Source organism: Thunnus maccoyii, chromosome 16 (genome assembly GCF_910596095.1).
Source record: "Thunnus maccoyii chromosome 16, fThuMac1.1, whole genome shotgun sequence".
NCBI classification, from domain to species: domain Eukaryota; kingdom Metazoa; phylum Chordata; class Actinopteri; order Scombriformes; family Scombridae; genus Thunnus; species Thunnus maccoyii.
In genome coordinates this window covers 5,530,929-5,550,308 of record NC_056548.1, presented here as the reverse complement: position 1 = coordinate 5,550,308, position 19,380 = coordinate 5,530,929, and the positions used below count along the sequence as shown (strand labels likewise).

General features: G+C 40.7%; 1 protein-coding gene across 2 annotated transcripts in view; it reads right to left on the bottom strand.

Annotated features, from left to right (window-relative positions):
* Nucleotides 1-19,380, bottom strand: part of atrn (attractin) — a 139,973-nt gene that overhangs the window by 82,915 nt on the left and 37,678 nt on the right. For both annotated transcript variants that reach the window (XM_042387964.1, XM_042387965.1), the window contains exons 12-20: nt 18,889-19,112; nt 13,840-13,961; nt 11,660-11,798; nt 10,451-10,632; nt 7,513-7,732; nt 6,479-6,664; nt 4,200-4,445; nt 2,451-2,588; nt 140-233 (exon numbers count right to left, since the gene is read on the bottom strand). In XM_042387964.1, the coding sequence (XP_042243898.1) occupies nt 140-233; nt 2,451-2,588; nt 4,200-4,445; nt 6,479-6,664; nt 7,513-7,732; nt 10,451-10,632; nt 11,660-11,798; nt 13,840-13,961; nt 18,889-19,112 (1,551 nt within the window). The remainder of the gene's footprint in view (nt 1-139; nt 234-2,450; nt 2,589-4,199; nt 4,446-6,478; nt 6,665-7,512; nt 7,733-10,450; nt 10,633-11,659; nt 11,799-13,839; nt 13,962-18,888; nt 19,113-19,380) is intronic.

The following is a 19,380-nucleotide window of genomic DNA, read 5'->3' as shown; positions in this document are numbered from 1 at the left end:
CATAACAACGAAACCTAGAGAAAAAAGGTTTTCCCCCGTAACTATGGCGCTTGAGCGACTGTTACGGAAGTTTGAGTTTACAGAGATATTAAAGACAAAGACGGCGGGGCGGATGAGCGTCATAAAATGTGAAACTCACAGGTGGCAGCGATCTCCTTTGATGCCCTTGGTAGTGCAGAAGCATTTGCCGTTGTTTGGGTTGCACATGCTGGCGTGGCCGTTACACTTGCAGGCTGAACAAAACAAAAGAAACAAATGGAAAATTTAAAAAAAAATATGTACCATTTACATATAACAACTGCTATTATACACAGTATAGAAGGTGACACTCTGATCCTCTTGATTCATATGAGATCCTTCATCTTTGTAGTACATCTGTGAGTCTTGCACATGGGAGCTTCTGCCAAGCGTTCTCAGTTTCACCCTCACTACATATTTGGGTTTACAGCCTTCCCTGCCAACCTGATCCAACCCACCACCAGATGGTGATCAGCTGACAGCTCTGCTCCACTCTTTAGGGTGTTTTAAGACATGCAGTCACAGATCCGATCAGACAAAGTCAATCACCGATCTTAGGTGGAAGGTGTTCTGTTACTGTTGTGAAGAATATTGAGCGATAGTCAGCACCTCAGTGGAGAAAGTGCACGCGAGTCTTTTGATGTGTTAATGCTGAAAATGTTTATTGAAAGCACTTTGTCAAATGGAGAACGGAAAACAGTAAACACCGGAGTGCTCTGCTCCAATGCCGTTCTGCCCTCTGTAGGTCTGACTCTTAGTCTTTAACCTCAGCAGATCAGCCTACAATATGAAAAATTAGTCTAATTGGTTCACTAGTTTCTAAACAAGGAACTGCATTTTACCCGTGTTAGTTCAGGTCACGTTGCATGGGACTTCAGGTCACCGTTAGCACATTCTGGCCACGCATTCACCTGTCTGTGTTGTCTAGGAAGGCCCCCTCCGAACTTGGTAACCATGGCAATGCTGATTTAGCCTTTATCAGAGAGGCTTCTGTTTCCCCAAACATCACAGACAGCTGCATATCCAAGGAGAGGCAGTGTCTCTCTCTGCAAGACTTGATGTTGCTTACTCTGTGACCTCAAAGCCCAGGCTTGACCCAATGTGACCCAAATGTGACCCCTAAAGATGGAAGATTCCATAACGGTTACCAGGTTCACTTTTGTACTACCTTACGCTCAAAACGCCACTCAGGTTCAGATTAGGCAGGCTGTTCTTTCTAGGTATCCGTCTTTAGGTTTCTCATCATTGTCCACATGGGCTTTGAAGTCCCCCAGCAGAGCCCCTGGGAGGTGTCCCACCCAGCGACTCCCTGTAGGCCAGACACTCGGAGATGCTCTTCACTGCACAAACGCCAATCAGAGTAATCCTGTCTGCATCTGAGACATGTCGCAAAAAGGAGTCTAACCCTTGTCCAACCGTTTAGCTCCAGAGCTAGCACCGTGCATAGAGGAGACCCAAGTCTCTAGTTGATATTTCTCCTCCTCCCACACGGTTTATGTCTCCTCCACCCACAGGTGACCTTCCACATCCCACTTCTCAAGAGACGTGGGATGTGGAAGGTCACTTACCTCTTACCTACCATGTAGTGGCAGTTAACAGCTGCCAAATGTTTAATGTTTGATTTAAATGTGTTTATATTGAAGACCGGTTATCATATCTGCACAAATGTTAATGTTTCCCCATCTTCAACATTAATATAGTCCATCACTTTAAAAACCACTGACCCTCCTGGTAGAAACAGCTGTGAAATACGTAGGACAGCTGGTGCAACAACAAACCATATTATGATTTTGTTCTAATTTATATACACATGTGCTTATTATTTGTTCATAATCTCCATTTTTGGAGGTACTGATTGTGTACTTTTTTACTCATGCTGTAACAGCTTAAGACCATGTTATGTTTGTTGAGTCAAATCGATGTTACAGGAATGTCATGATTAGCTGTGAAGTAATACAAGCCTTTAATACCCTTGAGGGGCCTCCTTGTACAACAGGGAGGAGGAAAAAGAAGAAGCATAAATATCAAATGTGTAATACTGACAACATGAAGATATGCAGAGAGGCTGGTTTATTGATTGACTGTCACTGATGTTGAATGAAGTGAATATATATTCCAGAGGGACATCTGGAATTACGGCTCCCAAAAAATCACTGAACATACACAGCGGCTGTAATATATTGGTAAGCTAAATTAAGCTGTCGAAGGAATGGACGATTGATTTGTTGTTTGACTGACTGACTGTCAGTATTAGCCGTAGAGTGGAGTAAATCTTTAATATCCCTGGAGATCGCTTTACTGTGCAGCCAGGAATCAGGAAAATGGCTGACATAAAACTGAACTGTAAAATACTGCCGAGTTAAATGAAGCTGTACACGCAAAGACTGACTGGATGATTTACTTCTGGACTGAATAGGCTCACGGATACTCACGCTGGCAGCTGCCCCCGTTGGTCGGATCTCCGTAGAAGCCGGAGATGCAGCTCTCACAGTGTCGGCCGGTTGTCAGGTCCTCGCACTTCTCACACACGCTCTCGTTGACACACTGGCTGTGACCGTTGCACTGACAAGCTGCCAAAGAGTAAACAATGCACATAAAGCATGAACATGAACAGAAGAAATAGGGACTTTTAATAAACAGCTCCGGGCTTAAACATGAATGAATTTGTAAGTTAACTTGTTAGAACAGTCTGGGATTTGTGAGAGTCCTGAGCTGCACGTGACATTCTCATGTTTATTTGGCAAATTTGTAAGATTTGCTACTTCTGTTTGTTTTAGAGAATCACGAATGACTGAAAGAAATGTTGATATTTTATATTTTAGATAATTAAATAGTAGAGATGCACCGATCCACTTTTTTTCAGTTCCGATACCTGAATCTGCTGATACCAGAGCTCTCTTACTGTATTATTATCATTGTTGGTATTATGTATAAGGTTACATGAGGCTGTAGTAAACCACACAGCACTTCTTATAAAAGACAAAAGGCTCCACCGGTGTGGAGTATGACTTTAAAGAAAAGTCAAATAATGTCTGCTGGGGAGTTGTGCTGACCCAAAACAGTATGCAGACAGAAATTGAGGTTAAAAACAAATTAATTTCTTATAAAAAAATAAAACATCACTAAAGGAAATAAAAAGTCTCAGTGATAAAGGAGCCCAGTGTCCAGTCCAGCTAAGAGCAGTCCTTTGACTGCAGCATGTGGGTGGTCTCCAGTCTCTGGCCACCTTGTGGTGTCTCTGGTGAATACAGAGGGTGGAAACAAATCACCAGACTTATCTGTCTCTGTCTCCTACTGCCTCAAGAGTTCATATGATGTAAGGTGGAAGAGTCTGGCTATATTAACTAATGGGGTGAGCCAAAATAATAGTGCACATTCACCCCTCAGCTTTTCCCATGAAGCGTGTCCCTTTTTCCTGCAGTGGCCTGAGCTCCTTCTCCTTCCCTCTGCCTCACTCAAGGTTTCTGCAGGGTTCTGGCTAGTCTCCCGGCTTTTACACTCTTCTTATTTGCGACCAGGCCATAGGCTGGCGTCTTCCCTTCGTTCTTATGTTATGAAAAGAGAAGCAGAGCTCACGGATGTCTCCGGTGTCTGTGAGCTCTGCTTCTCTTTTCTCTTCTCTCCTGCTTTTCTATCCAATATCCAATGAGTGAATTGCTTAGATTCCAGTAGATATTTAATAGGGTATTACAGTGATCTGTATGGCACTACAGTAAAGATTTGAAAGAGACAGATACAAAAGAGGAATGGTCAAAATCGAAGCAGCTCAGGCTGAGATATCCTTCCTTTTAGCCCCCAAGATGAGCTGGATGCTACACTTCCCACTTTGTAACTTAATTATCTCTTTTTCTTCGACACTCTCTGCTCAGTAAATCCACAGCTTTAAAAACATTACGCCCCCCAGTCTGTAACAAAGGCTTTCCGTTGTAGTGTCCATGCCCAAGTTGAGATAACTATGATGACATCACTATGACATCATTAGGGATTATTTCATCCGTCTGAGAAAGCAAACTGACAATGCTTCTCCAGAGCAACAGAACACATAATACAACATGACAAGTTTACCAATCAGGATGTATAAAACTGGTGGAATTTCCCGATTTTCTAAAAATAAAATTACTACTTGCAAATAATGAATATCTCCTGTTACAAAACAAAATTAAGAGCTAATTCTCCCTTACCTGGACAGTGGATGAAGGACCAGTTGTATTTCGCCTCATTGGGACACATGCTGGCGTTGAGGGCCGGTTGGGGGCTGGCGGGCAGGCCAGGCAGGGTGGACGGGGCCGGTACCGAGGTCTGGAAAGGCCCGCGGTACGAGCCCTCTATACACTGACCTTTTCCTGTGTTACTGGGGTCGGTGCACCAGCCGCAGCCCGGCTGGTCCAGACACTGGCCGCATGTTCTGTATCCGGAGCAGTTCTCCGCTGCAGCAAAACACACAACACAGCACCGGTTAAAAAAAAAACGACTACCATTAATACTGTTGTATCAAGACAGCACCCCCAGTCGATGAGTGATGGTTGAGAGCAGGTGTGTTATTGGATGTTGGAAAGCGAGGTCCAGCCTTTCCAAAAGTTTAAATTAATAACCCACAACAGCTCTATAAAGGCTCAACAGTTAATCTAGCTCATTCCCGAGTCACTGATTCTCTCCACCTGTTCTCCATAGATATTTGCTTATATTTAAATTCCTAGCTCTCCGCCCTCGAGGGGTTTCTCTGCCGATGGCTATAAGCAACAATTTATATTTAATTGACCTGCCAGGTTAAATAAATGGCAATTGTTCTATTCTGCACCGTACAAAAGCGAAGCGCCAGCCGGAGACTAAGTTCTCAAACTATTAAAGCAGATTATTAATCCCCATCTCATCTACTGGAGGGGCCACAGTTAACTGAAGCAGGCTAAATGAAGGTTAAAAAAGTGAGCATTTAAAAGATGCTCTGCTCCAGAGAGCTACACTTATTTAAAATGTTGCCTTTTAGAGTCTTTTCTGAAGTCTGATGCAGATCGTCGCATATGCTTGAGAGGTTGAGTACATTAACTGCAACTAGAACATTACGTGAGTCGACTTCAGATATATGCTTTTATTTTCATGTTGGAGTTTTGGTCTTTACACAGATTGCACCTCATGAATCCTGCCTGGGAGAGATGCTGCTTTTGCATGTGACCACTGCAACTTAATCAGAGGTTTAAATACTACGCTGCAACATTTTCATGTGTCAGACAGAAAGTATTTTTCCCCAAAGTGTTTTTTGACTGCAGCAACAGCAATTTTTTTTGGAATAAATCGAACAAGGACTGGGTAACTGGCATAAGGAACGCATAGAGAATTTTGTACACACTTAAGAGTGAACATTTAATGTGTAATCAATTTGTTTCGACTCGAGAGATGCCGATGCCGGGGTGAACACTGCAGAAAGGTTCTTACACTGGGGTATGATGGCATCAATGATGCTCAAGTCAACTGATGGAAAGACATTGTAGATTATAAAAAGAATCCAACAGATTTTACTGGTCCCTAATTTCCTATAGAGTCTCCTAAAAATGACAATGTAAAGAGTAATTAAAGGGGAAATAGGTATGTCCCAGTCATGAATAAATATTAATTCATGATGTATTTCTTATTGGAAACTTTATCCTCTATATACGAGGATATGCTTGCCCACGGACAAATTTCACTTTTTGCATGTTCAGCTGACCTGCTGTGCACCGACTAAAAGACTCTCTGGGTTACACTAGTAAGTAATCACAATAAATTCATTATAAGCGTAGCAGCTGAACACAGTCTCCATTATCTATTCTTTCTCTCGGCTATACTTAGGTCTCTCTTGCAAAATAGATCTTGATCTCAATGAGATTACCTGATTAAATAAAGGTTTTATATTGTATAAATTAGTACATTATACATATTTCTTTCCAAGAAACTTCTTTGCAATTATTACAAAACATATTAGACGATTATGGCACCATAAAACAAAGCATTACCAAGAGAATTCAAGGACGGGAATTGTGAAAGACTAAAAGGTTTTCAAACAGTGTTTAAATTAGTAATGTTAGAAATCATCCCATTTAGTTATTGTAGTTCATTTGTTTTTTGGAGTGTTGTCTCAATCAATATTTATACAGAACACTTAACACTTCTACTACTTATATTGACAAAGTCAATGTCAAAACTAGTAATTGGACAATGTCCTGCCTCTGTCAGATGTCTAGTCATTGGGTTTTTGAATAATTTCTTTTGACTTCACTTCTGTGTTCTAATAAATGTTTGTGGGGCTTTATTTTCAATCTAAATATCGCACTATGTTGGGAAAGAGACCATGTAATAATGTGATAATGGGAGACACCTTTTAGACACAGTATATGTACACAGTTGTAGTTTGTTTTGCTAAAATAATAGGAGGATTATCACAAACCTACAAATTAAACTGTACATGGAACAGAATGAGATATCTTACGTGGACAAGTGTTCATTGTGTACCACTCCATACACTGTCCGAAGGGGAAGGAGGCCACGTAGGCGTTGGAGTCGACGCACTGCTTCATGTTGCTGCACCACATGCACTCCGAGCTGCTGCTGGTGCATTCGCTGCAGGTGGTTCGCATGGCACATGGCGTCCGGCACTGCTTGGCACTGTGGTTGGCTGAGAAACATTTTCAAGAAGTTATATTTAAGTTATGTTCAAAGTTTAAGTTTTTCCTTATTTGAATCAAGGGTCTAAGGACAGGGGTTGTTGTATGCTGTGCAGATTGTAAAGTCCCCTGAGGCAAATATGTGATATTGGGGAAATAAAATGCATATGAATGTATTGATTTTCAGTCAAACTCTTTCTGGTAGTGCTCTCCCTGCTGCACAGAGGTATAGTAAACAAAGTGTTACTACATCTAAGTAGCAGAAATATGTGTCTGACCTGGAGGACCAGTGCAAAAAGTAATTTGTTAATCAAAGAAGCAAGTTACAAAGTTGATCCTCAAATACTTTCTGATAGAGGTGGAACAGTCAAAAAAAAGTCTGATGCAATCCTGGAGAAATCTTGAGGTATTGTCTTTATTACAGGTTTTTAAAACTAAAATCCATTTACAGATCCATTATTCCCCTGCCTTCCCTCTAGCTTACTTTGCAATTTTGCAGAATTAATTGTGCGTAAAACATCATTGCCTACTGCTTATGGGTGTGCAAAAACACAGATGCTAGTCGTTGCATCTGCATGTGTGTGTCCCTAACTTTAGCCAGAGTGAAAAGGGTCAGATGCAGCCAACTAATGCTGGAAATACACAATAACATGATCTGACAGACATGGAGGGAGCTTTGGGCATAACAATTTGTCTTCCCCCCCCCCCCCCCCCCCCCCCCCCAGGACAACTGATTCTGTATCTTAGAGGCCTCATGAGGCCCTAATGGAAAAACTAGTAATCATAGCAGTAGCCTAAATTAATATAAAAGGATAATATTGAGAATACAATAGAACTTTCATTTAGTTTTGTGACTAACCTGGCCGTTCACAGAGGCTCCCGTTCACCGGGCTGATGCAGGTTTGGGCTTTCAGTCCGCTGGACGCCGGCTCGGCCAAATAGCCGCAGAACCCAGCGTCGCTCGGCTCACCGGGAAGCCACTGCAGGGTTGTGTTGGTGAAGGGCGACATGTCCTCCCAGCACCAGTACGACACGTTGATTTTCCTGAGCCCCACCCAGGGTGTCACTGTGGCCTTGTACTGAAAACACACACCAGAGCAAAAAGTCAAAACAAGGATTTTACACATTTTTCTTTTTAAAAATTCATTGTTCTTAAGAGCTTGACAGTGTTTAAGTTCAGTCAAATGGTTATTAACAGCGGTTGTGTGGTATAACTTTTGTCGTTTCATTAATTCAACCTCTAAACCATCAAATAATTTAAACAAAAGGAAAATCCTTCATCACTGTGGGTGGTGTTGGGCTTCTCTTTGCTTCAAGGGGCCACAACTGAAGTGCCAGTTACTCCATAGAAAACTAACGTGACATTTGAAGAAAATCAATGTCAAACACAGATTCTGATAGACATCTTTTTGTCAGAAATCACAACTTTGCCCTAGTTGTACGCAACAACAACAAAAAAAAGAACATGTCAGCGCTATTTTTCATCTGTACCGGCATAAATTTAACCGGACTGACTGACTGGCAATAAAAGCAGCTTTACTTCACTTGACTGGAGAGGCTCTGTTATCTATCCCATCTCTAATCAATCGCCATGCTGTTGCAGTAGTAGTAAACAAAGGGAGCTTGATCTCTCAGAGACGTGGGTCGAATTACTGTTCCGTCGGGATTTAATTGCATTTCTTGGATTGATTGATCCCCTCTGGAAATAGTTGGAGCTGCTAAACCGTACAAGCACCGTCGATATAACATGCCAGGAAGACTCGTGAAGCATGTTTCAGAGTACCTGTGCGTGTGCGCGTTTTCATTGTTGAACCAATGTTGTACAAGCACAAAGATTACCTGTAACTTACCATCAGAATTTAATTTAGACCAACAGGGGAAATCTACACAATTTAATTGGTATGGATGGGGAACTTGCCTCGATTCCAACCCCACCTTGAGATAAGAACTCGATTTTTCTTATCCTATTTAGCTTCAGTGTTACATGTGTCATTTGGTGGCTCCAGGGCACTTTGTAGGACCATGAGTGGCTTACGTTTTTGCATGGGTAGCCTCAGAGAGGGATAGTGGTGTTTGTGCCTGCTGGACTGCAGCTGTAGATGAACTCCATGTTTCATTTAAGTGCATAGTGGGTCGTTACAGCCGTTGTCTCGAAGTGCTTTTAACACATTTTGTATTATGTAATACTCTTCAGTGAACTCAAGTGTAGACACACACTCAAATATTTGGTCAGATTTAGCTCCGATTAGGCCAATAATGGTAATTTCAAAAAATCCTTCTTTTCCTCAAGAGCTTGAAAGTTTGAGGCTTTTATCACTACAGTGTTTTTTAATTCAGGAAATGTCAACCTACTTTAGCACAGGATATCGGTCCTTTTTGTAATGGCCTTTCTGGACACTTAGCGGTAATATTTTAGGGCTGCAACTAATTTGCGGCTTATTTTCTGGAGTAACTGATTTATTGATTGATTGTTTTGTCTAGAGAAGTTCAGGAACCCAAGATAACATTTTTCAAATATCTCGTTTTGTCCGACCAACAGTCTAAAACCCCGACATATTTAGTTTTACATAGTTTATATAACATCAATTATCAAAATAGCAGCAGATTAGCTTTCAGTCAATCAACTAATTCAACTATCCACTAACTGATTAATATAAAACTTAACTTTACAAATAGTTATTGTTGAATAATTTGCCCTGTAACCTCATATTTTTAGGATTTATTTCCAAACTCTCAAAATGTACAGCTGTGAATTTTCACCAACTCTAATTAACTTAAAGTTGAATTAAGCTGAATTCATAATAATCATAATACCGCAAATGCAAAAGCTTTTATCAGCGGGCCGTAGACTCAGTCACCGTTGTTTTACCTCATTCGTTGATGGAAAGTGACTTAACAGACATTTATTTAAATGAAAATTTTTGGGATTATAATTTTAATATTGGATTTTCTTAATCATCAACATTACAAGCAACCATTAATAAAGGATGCAGAATCAAAGCTACAAGGCTCAGAAAAACCTTCAGGACTTATACAGTGACTCAGTATGTCGTTGGCTTCTTTATGCTTTTTCTGTATTCTGTATGTGTTATTTCTAATTTGACAAGACGATATCCAACACTGTACTGTACATCTGCCCATCCTTCACACATATCTGTAGAAGTGACCTGCATCTGATGGTATAAACAGCGGCTTGCAATTGTTAGTCGATTGTTGGGATAGATTTCTGTATATCTGCTCTAATGGAGCGAGTAAGAGATGTCTGAGCTCTGGAGGAAAGATTCTGTTAAGAAGAGATTTGTTTCAAAGCTCACTGGTCCACAAATCACAGGAAAAGAATCCAACAAGAGCTCACCTGCTGATAAAAAGGTGGCCAGTACCACAAAGACTTTTTTTTTTTTTTTTACATTAGGTGAAATATAAAGACAACAAGTGCACAACAAGGACCAAAGTTCTGGGTCACATTTGTAGTTTTCATTCGTGATCAGTCGGTTTCCGATTCTTTTTCTGTTTTTTTTTTTGTCTCATCTGTAAAGTAACTAGCTCGATAATCACACATACATCTCTGTTTAATAATGAAAATCTGTCAAAGAAGACTTTTCCTCAATCTTAATTGATGTAATCTTCTTGCTGTAATTTTCCGTTTTATCTTCATCACACTCTGTATCTTAAGTCTTTCCGAAATTGTATCCGCTGCTTGTGTGATGGCCCGATTTCCCCTCAGGGAATATTAAAGTTTCATCTAATCTGTTTCATCTAATTAATACCTAGGTCCGACCACCCCGCCTCTTCCTTACCACCACGCTCATTATCTGCAGCTCCTTCAGGACAAAGTCCACCTTCTTCTGCGTGGTGAGCGAGGCTAGGACAGCGTTGTGGCTCCTGCAGGCCAGCTTGGCGTTATCGTACGAATCCTTCGCTGTGATGAACTTCAGACAAGAGTTGCCCACCAGATGCCAGCTTTCACCGCACACGTTCTCTGGAATAGAAAGAACAATGGAGAAGTTGGTACTGGTCCACCTACAGAAAGCTGCCTTGTGTGTGTCTGTGTGCAGTCATTTTCTGTTGTGTCTCTTTTATGTCATGTCAAGTCTCCAGTCATCCAGGCTCCTCCCACTTCCCCCGGCTGGTATCGGCGAGGGTCGTGATTGGAGAGGCCCCTGCTCTAACCAGCCCTCCCATACCGAGGCTTCAATCCGTGTGCCGAACTGATAAATGTCTGGCAAGCCTGCCAGTCGGCGCGGCTGGGACTCAGGGAACGGCCCGCCAGGGTGCCTCTCGTTGTTGTTGTATGAAAATTGGTGTGAGACTAGTATGAAGCACTCGCTGTTTAACAGTGCTTCTCCAGCGATCGCTTGTTGTTAGGGGACTGGGCCAGGCGTAGTTAAGTATCACTGATTGCTCACGCACACACACTAGCAGTTTGCTTTGTTAGACTCATTAGGAGCAGGGGTGCTGTTCTTCTTGTGTTTGTTATAAACCACTGAGAACTAGACAAAGAGAGTGAGGGGTTATTTTTGTTGTTTTCTTTGTTGTGTTAGTAAGTTTAGCTCTGATTTAGGAGTCCTCTTTTGGTTATATTGTTTTTTTGATTTGCTCAGCACCCGCCAGCTCCCGGCTAAATACAGTCTTTTTGGCTACTCATTTTTATTGTTCAGTTTTAAACATATGGTCTTTTAGAAAATAAGGTGTTGGACATCTGAATGTACTAGAATAGCATGTTTGTGTTTGGATTAAAGAAATTTGGTGAGTCCATAAGCTCAAGCAACACAAGTAAACAGACAGAGCCTGACACAAGCTGCAGTACTAACAACAAAATCTAAACTAATTATTTGAAAGCAAAAACAAATATGAATTTGTTTGCTTGTATGTGAGGTTAATCTACTGCATGTCTAAGCATGTGAAAGTGTGTGAGGCAACATGTTTATATATGTGATGACAATTTTCCAGTGAGTTCTAATTTAATATCCAATTTAGTTGTTGTTTCTGATAACAAGCGCAGTTACCCGGCAGTGAGATGCACTCCTGGTTGCGAGGCTCCCACTGGCAGTTCTGGTCCACAGCGCAGCTCTTGCAGCTGGTTTTCTTGTTGCACACATAGGAGGGGTTGTCCTTAGGGCAAACCTCATACTCCGATATGGCCCCCTGGGAAGAAAGCAGGAAACAACAGGCGTTGACTCTTTAGGCTCAAAGTATAAAATTACTACATTTCATGCTTCATAAATGACACCTGTTAATGAAGCACATGAAATGAAATGTCATTTCATTAGTAATAGAAAGCGACAACATTTCATTAAGTCTTTCTAGATTCACGAGATTCTCATTAACAAGAGACTGAAGTGTTTGAGGACATAATGGGAAATATATTTGTCTAAATAAAGACAGTTATTTAAAAGGAAAGCGAGGTTATTACAGGTATTTAGATGATAGAATACTTGTAGTCAGAGAGACTGAGCCATATGTATCAAAATATTCTTTGATTCAGATTTGGAAACAAGAACATTATTTATTTATTATCTGAATATGACACATCCCAGTTTGTAATATGTACTTTGGAGGAAATGAAAGGACATTTTGTCAGAACAATATTTGTGTAGGCTATTTATTAAAAAAGCAAAGACCTGCCAAAGTTAGTTAAAATTAGAGTTGGACTGGAAGTGGCTACAGAAACCCATACTGTCCAATCATTTAGATCCACTCTGTGCCTAAATATGGAGCCTACAACTATTAAGATTATAAGGAGATCATATATTACAATATTTTTGAAATTAAATCTCAAAACCTGTATGACAAAAGACGAATATATAAATGACATTGCTATGTTTTGTTAAAAAGCATGGAGGATACACCCTTTAACATCAGTTTTGAAAGCACTGTAGGCTGAAGAAGGAGGGCTACAGCTCTTTGACTAAAACATCACTATATAGATTTAATGCCCCAAACAGCAAATGCACTCAAACACTACTGTTTCCCCAAGGAAACCAAAGTTACTTGCGTAACCCCATTACTCTGAGTAGCATGAGTGAGTGTCTCAAATTGGGGTGCGCCTATGGCGTGACCTCATCAGAAGCTCCTATTGCAGTCTACCAGCCAGGATTGGCTGGAACTAAGCACGTCAGTGTCAGGGAGGGTGGAGACTCTCCCCCTGTAAAATGGCTTGACACTACGCTGGCAGTCATTCAAAAACACTCACCTCTTACTCACTGCGAATGAGCAAGGACAGCGGTCTGGTGAGACACTCACTCATACTACTCAGAGAACCGGGGGTTCGCAAGTAATCTGAAGTTCTCTTTCATAGCATTTGTTTCAGGTGTCACATTGGGAAATACTGACTCTCAGATTGCTGGGCAGATAATGGGGGACCAACTGTCCCGAAGTGAGCCTTACTGAGGCTTAACACCGAATGGGCTAATGGAGGAGCTGTAACATTAAGCCTGTAGAACCTGGCAAAGGTGTATGGGGAGGCCAAAGTTGCAGAAGTATAAATCTCCCGGACGGAGATTCCTATGAAAAGGGCCCATGAGGTGGTGAGATCCCTGTTAGTGCATGCAGCCCTTCTGGTGGCTGCAAACCCTTATTGCTATAAGCTAAAGCAACAGCCCCCACTATTCAGTGAGAGAGCCGCTGCTTTGAGACTGGCTTCCCCAAGTGGTTCTTTGCCCAAGGTTCTGTCCAGCACTGAGCACAACATATGTAACTGCTGATGCTCATTTGGAGAATGTAGGGGGATAGAAGGACACAAAGTCAATTGGGGAATGTGTCCCTTACACCTTAGGCATAAAGGCAGGTTAGATTTGTAAGGTCACCCTTACATTGCCAATCCTGGCTAGCAGAATACAACAGGAGTCTCTGATGATGTTACGCTGTCTGCTTTTCCCACTGTGAGACATGAAACAAATGCTATGAAAGAGAACTGGTTAATGGAGGTGATAAGCTCTGCCCACTCTGTCTCAGAACAGATTTACCCTGCTCCCCATGTCCTCCAACAACTGGTTGTTCCTGGAGATTTGTTGTTCCCTGGAAATGTATCGATTTAAGGGCTACTTTTTTGACTACAGTAATTTTGGAGGGAGATAGATAACGTTTCAGAAAAAAGAGCTAGGCGACCATAAGATGCCAGATGTGGCAGTTACATGTGATCATCTGTTATCTTCTCAGCAGGGTCAGAGGGGTCAGTTGTTCTTACCGTGGCAGCGGTACAGTTGCTTCCAAGAGAAACACACTGGCCTGAACACCACTGGCAGCCGTTTGTGTTGGCGGTGCAGCTGTAGCAGTCTGTATACTGGTCACACCTCTCGTTGTCAGCATCTGCAAAGCATGGAGAGATACAGTACAGTATGTAAACAGGTTTACTCCAAACTGAGATATCCATCTGTAATTTTAAAGCATTAAAAACAAAAATGATAGTTCACTGTGTAGTTTTCAGATAATTTGTCTGGTAAATATGAGCCACCGTTTTTTGTTTCGTGTATTTGTTTGTTTTAATCCATTAATGATGAAAATGGTCCAATGATTAATGCAAGTGGCTGTTCTTAGTTGGTAATGGATTACGTTTTGACTCAGGATCCAATCACTGAAAAGACATATTTCAACTTATTTCCCTATTCAATAATGTCAGACCAGGGTGGCATTAACCTCAACACTGTGCACTACTATTTGAAACTGTCTTAATGTTAATGTTTTGTTGCCACCATTGTAATTTCTTAGAAATTAGAAATTAACCTAGAGGGCAAAATGAAGGCATAAAAGAATTTATTAAGTTCTTGTTCATTTCTTCCAAAGCAGCTTAAGTAATTCAGATTCCGCTGTGAACCACAGATCAGTCAACACTTTCTGGACAAGAGGTTCTTTCTGGGGGAAATTGGGGCAGGGTGACTGCCAGACAGCAGCAGAGCAAAGGGCCTCCCTGGTATTAAATGTGCCTAAAAGATATTCCAGGGTGCAGTTTCCATTTGCCAGCACTTCTGCAGATGCCGACACCAGAAAATCAGACCAGCCATGTTGGAGAAACAGAGGATTTTTTGTGACAAATGGCAAACAGCAAACGGAAGAGAATTCTCTACGGGAAGGAGAGAGCCGGCTGAACTGTCCCTAATGATTACCTCTTCCTGTCCTACCTGACACACCTGCATGCACACACAGCAGTAGACCCCGAGAACTGGGACACACTGTCATTTTGAAGGAAAAAATGATACCTTGTAGTGATATGTGTTTAGAAGATACATCCACACATGAACATAAACGTGCACACTCCCACATGCCCTCAGGTAATCATCAATAGGCTGCAGCTAACAATTATCATAATGGATGAATAATTCCATATTTATTTCAATGAATCAATTATTTAGTTTGTAAATGTTATACAATAGTAAATTCAAGGTAACATCTTCATATTGGCGGTTTTGTTCAAGCAACAGTCCAAAACCAAAAAAAATATTTAACTTGCAGTGATATAAAAAAAACACAGAAAAGCAGCAAATTTTCACGTCTGAAAAGCTGAAATTACTTTAATGCCCTTATAAGTACCTATTATTTCTGTTGATCAACTGATTAAGTGCTGGAAAAAAACAGTGGACTGATTGTTTCAACACTTAATCACAAATCATCATCATTTTATTTATTTAAAACCTCGGAAAATGCACTGAGGGAAAACCCTCATTTTCATTGGTGCCGAGGTGCAGACTTATAATAAATGCAGATACCACTAAAATCAAATAGCAATAAAAGAAGAATACATGGCTACATTATTTAAAAACAAAGTAAAATTAAAAATGCTAAAAAAAAGTAAAGGAGTAGGAATTGACAATGAGACAAATAAATACATAAATAAAAACAAGAACAATAAGAATAAGAGCAATTTAAAGCAATGACAGTTACAGTCATTAAAATTAGCAATTAAACCTTGGAATTGACTCAACAGTATTAATGAGGTCAACTAAAAGTTTTTTTTCGAAGCATATTCCAAGTATGTAGGGCACAGTAGCAGAAAACAGATCTTCCTAACTCTGTATGTATTTTGGGTCCTTGCAGCCATGTCTGCGAGTGGATACAATGGCTACCAACATGCCAAGAAAGCAAACAAACAAATGCTGATCCCTCCTCACTGATTCAGCAGGCAGAGCAGTTTTTCGAGAAGGCAACAGTGCGTCCCATAACTATCTCCAGTGATGAATCTTAATGCAGAGTGATATACTGCATCTAAAGGTTTTGAGAGTGGAACTGGCCGCCTGCCCATAAATAACATCCCTGCAGTTCAATATAGAGAGGAAAACTGCTTCAGCAATTCTTTTTCTTGTAAACAAAGGAAAACAAGATTTATTTATAAAAAGAAAGCCCAATTTCAAACTCAGCTTTGATAACGGTATGTCAATATGGACTTTAAAAGTACGTTTTTCATCAACCCAACTGCCTAAATATTTATAGTATTGCACCCTCGCTATTATGGTGTAATTAACAGAACAAATTTCAAAACTACCATAGTCAACATTTCTTCCATTTTGTCTTTTCACAGTTTAAGACCAGTTTCAAATTATGAAGGTGTTTTTGAAGGGGGTTAAATGATGGCTGTATAATTTGAGTAGCAGCATGAATAGAATCTGTACAGCTATAAAGGACAGTGTCATCTGCATATAGATGGAAGTTACAACTGCACAATGAAGAGGTAATATCGTTTATGTAAATAGTGAATAAAACTGGTCCAAGGACAGAACCATGGGGAACTCCCTTTGTAATGGGGAGAAAAGACTGAAAATTACTTATTTTGACACACTGCAACCTATCAGAAAGATAATTTTGAAACCACAGGATTGTCTAAATCCAAAGAACAAAGTTGTTGTAAAGGCAGAGAGTGGTCAACTGTGTCAAAAGCTTTTCTTAAAATCAATAAAAAGAGCAGCACAATAACTAAAGAAGTAGCAGAAATAATGCTATGCTTAGGCCTGAAGCCAGACTGAAACAGAGTTAGTATGGAATGCGTGGATGAAAATGATTTCAACTGTTCATTAACAAAAGTGATTCAAATATTTTTGCAAGACAAAATAGTTTTGAGATCGACTGATAATTATTTAATTCAGATTTGCTACCATCTTTATGGAGAGGAGGACCATAGGAAGTCTTCCAAACTGTAGGAATGATGGCAGAGGTAATGCCAAGATTGAAAATATGAGTTATATATATATATATATTCAGAAATTAGCAGTGCTGAAGATTTCAAAGCAAATGGTTCCAGTTTGTCATCACCTGTTAATTTTCACGCATCAATATGGCAGCTACCATCCTACTGGAGACAGGAGATAAGCTAAAGGAGTGGTTTTTACTTCAGCAGTAGTATTAAGGAAGGATGACCTATGTTCTTCCACACAACCGTTGGCACCAATAGTAAGACTGTGAAATAACTGACAAGATGCAGCAAAATGATTGTTAAAAGCAGCAAATTTCATGGATATTAGTTATCTGAGTAAGGCCATTACAAACATGCAGGAAGAGGAGCGCTAGAATTGTTAGAGGGAGTTTTGACCATTTTCCAGAATTTACTGGGTTATAAAGAGGAATTAGTGAAAGAGTGCAGATAATAGTCAGTTTTGGCTGTTCTGAGAGTAGCAGTGTTCCTCAGCTGTCTAAAGGCAAGCCGATGACAAGAGTCTCTGGTGAACCTAGCCAGAGCCCATGCTTTGTTTCTGGAATAAAATAAGGTAGAAAGCTCAGCAGTGAACCAGGGAGTGAAGCTACATTTTGTTCTTGACTTTTTAAAAAGGTGCATGAGTTAAACATTGGTAAAATAACTTGGAACTAGTTCAGGATCAGGGATTTTGAGACTGTCTGCGATTGGACTAGAGTAAAAGTCACGTAGAAAGGCCTGGTCATTAAAATTTTTTAAGTTTCTTCTGACTGAATTAGTTTTCCTCTGTTTCTAATGCAAACAATCAGGCAATGGTCACCAACACCGAGATCAAAAACACCACAGGCAGGATGTTTCTCTGCTCTGTTTGTTAATATTAAGTCAATCAAGCTCGACTTGGCAGAATCCTTCAGGTTGGGGCGAGTGGGATGTGAAATAAGCTGTGTAAGGTTACGATTGTAAAAAAAAAGTTCTTTAAGATTATTAGATGCCGAAGTATGCCAGTCTAAATTGAGATCACCAAGTATAATAACCTTATGAGCAATCAATGGTGTCATTAATTCACCCAGTTTTTCTAGGGCTGCTGAAGGAGCAGAGGTCTGTAGACACCAATTACTATTACTGAAATATTATGCCCCAGATCAGTTTTCAAGGAAATAAATTTAAAATATTTAGGAATTGAGACTGAAGTCAGCTCAAGTACACAGAGAGAGATGATTTTACATATATTGCCAGACCACCTCCTTTACTAGCTCTATCTGCTCTGAAAATATTAAATCCACCACAAGAAACAGATTGATTATCAAGCTCTTTTTTTCAGCCAAGTCTTAAAATCATAACATCCAGATGTGTTTGAGATAAATCAGATACTTAAATGATCATATTTGTTATGAATTAGTAAACTAAGTATATTTAAGAAACCAAAACCACTTCTAGTCTTAAAAACCTGTGGATCATTTAAATAATTTAAATTAGCATCTGAAGTGACGAGTGAAAAAGACCCAGAAGTAGTCGACTTTAGAGCAGAAAGAGCTGAAAGAGCTGGCTTCAGGCGATTCTGAGGCTGATCATTAACAGTAATGAGGTTCCTGGGACATGTACCAGATTGTTTGACAGCAAATCCCATCGGGCATCTATAAGTGATTATCACAGGGATGTTGAAAATGTCTGTGTCTTGTCCGAGTCCGATAGAAAAGTTACTAGTGTTAGATGTGGAACTGAACATATAGGGACCCGAGGAACATCGGTCTCTGATGGACCGGTCATTTCCGGTTATGCAGAAACAGCAGCATCTTGACAGTTTGTAAAGATGCATCAATGCCGCATTTTCTACATTTCAAAACCTCACACACACATAAAACCACCCTGGTGACACTTCTTTCTTTTTTTTTTTTGCCATTTTCACTCTCTGATGTGCAAGACTGCGTTGGCAGTCCGTGACAAACAAGCTGTTTCTGACAGCCTATGCATCTCATTGGACATCGGTGTTGTGAATGCAAATGAGTTCTGCAGACACTCAAGGAAAAAAAAACAGCACAGTTCTGAAAATCTCGGATTAATTTCACACAGCAGATGTGCACCAATGTGGGTTTTCAGTGTGATGGTGGTGTCACCTACATGATCGTGTGTTACAGGAAGCTGGAAGCTGTTGTTGCTCTGGTGCGACAGTGTTGCTCTCCCAGGGCAGGCAGGTCCCCTGGGTGCTGTTCCAGACACAGTGGATCCCCGGCCAGGCCTGGTTGCAAGACGCCTGGTTGGAGAAGGCCAGGCAGCTGGGCGAGGTGTACATGAGGACGTCACTGAGCAGCAGGCTGTTGAAGCCACCGAATACGTACATTACACTGTAAGACAAAAGAGGAGAGAAGATGTTAAAGCCAGTACAGCAAGCACGTACAAGGCTGTGGGAGAAGGTGGTGGGTTGAGGTATTCGGGAAGTTAAAGAAGCAGATTTCTGCACCGCAATCTTTCCCAATTTTGACCCTTTCTGCACAATGAGAGCCAGAGAAGCTTAGTCTAAGTTCTCTTCTTCTTCTTCTTTGGGCTTCAACCTGCCTCACAAATCTGTTAAATCCCCCTACAAGTGCTCCTTTTCCTGTGTGGATGGACCTC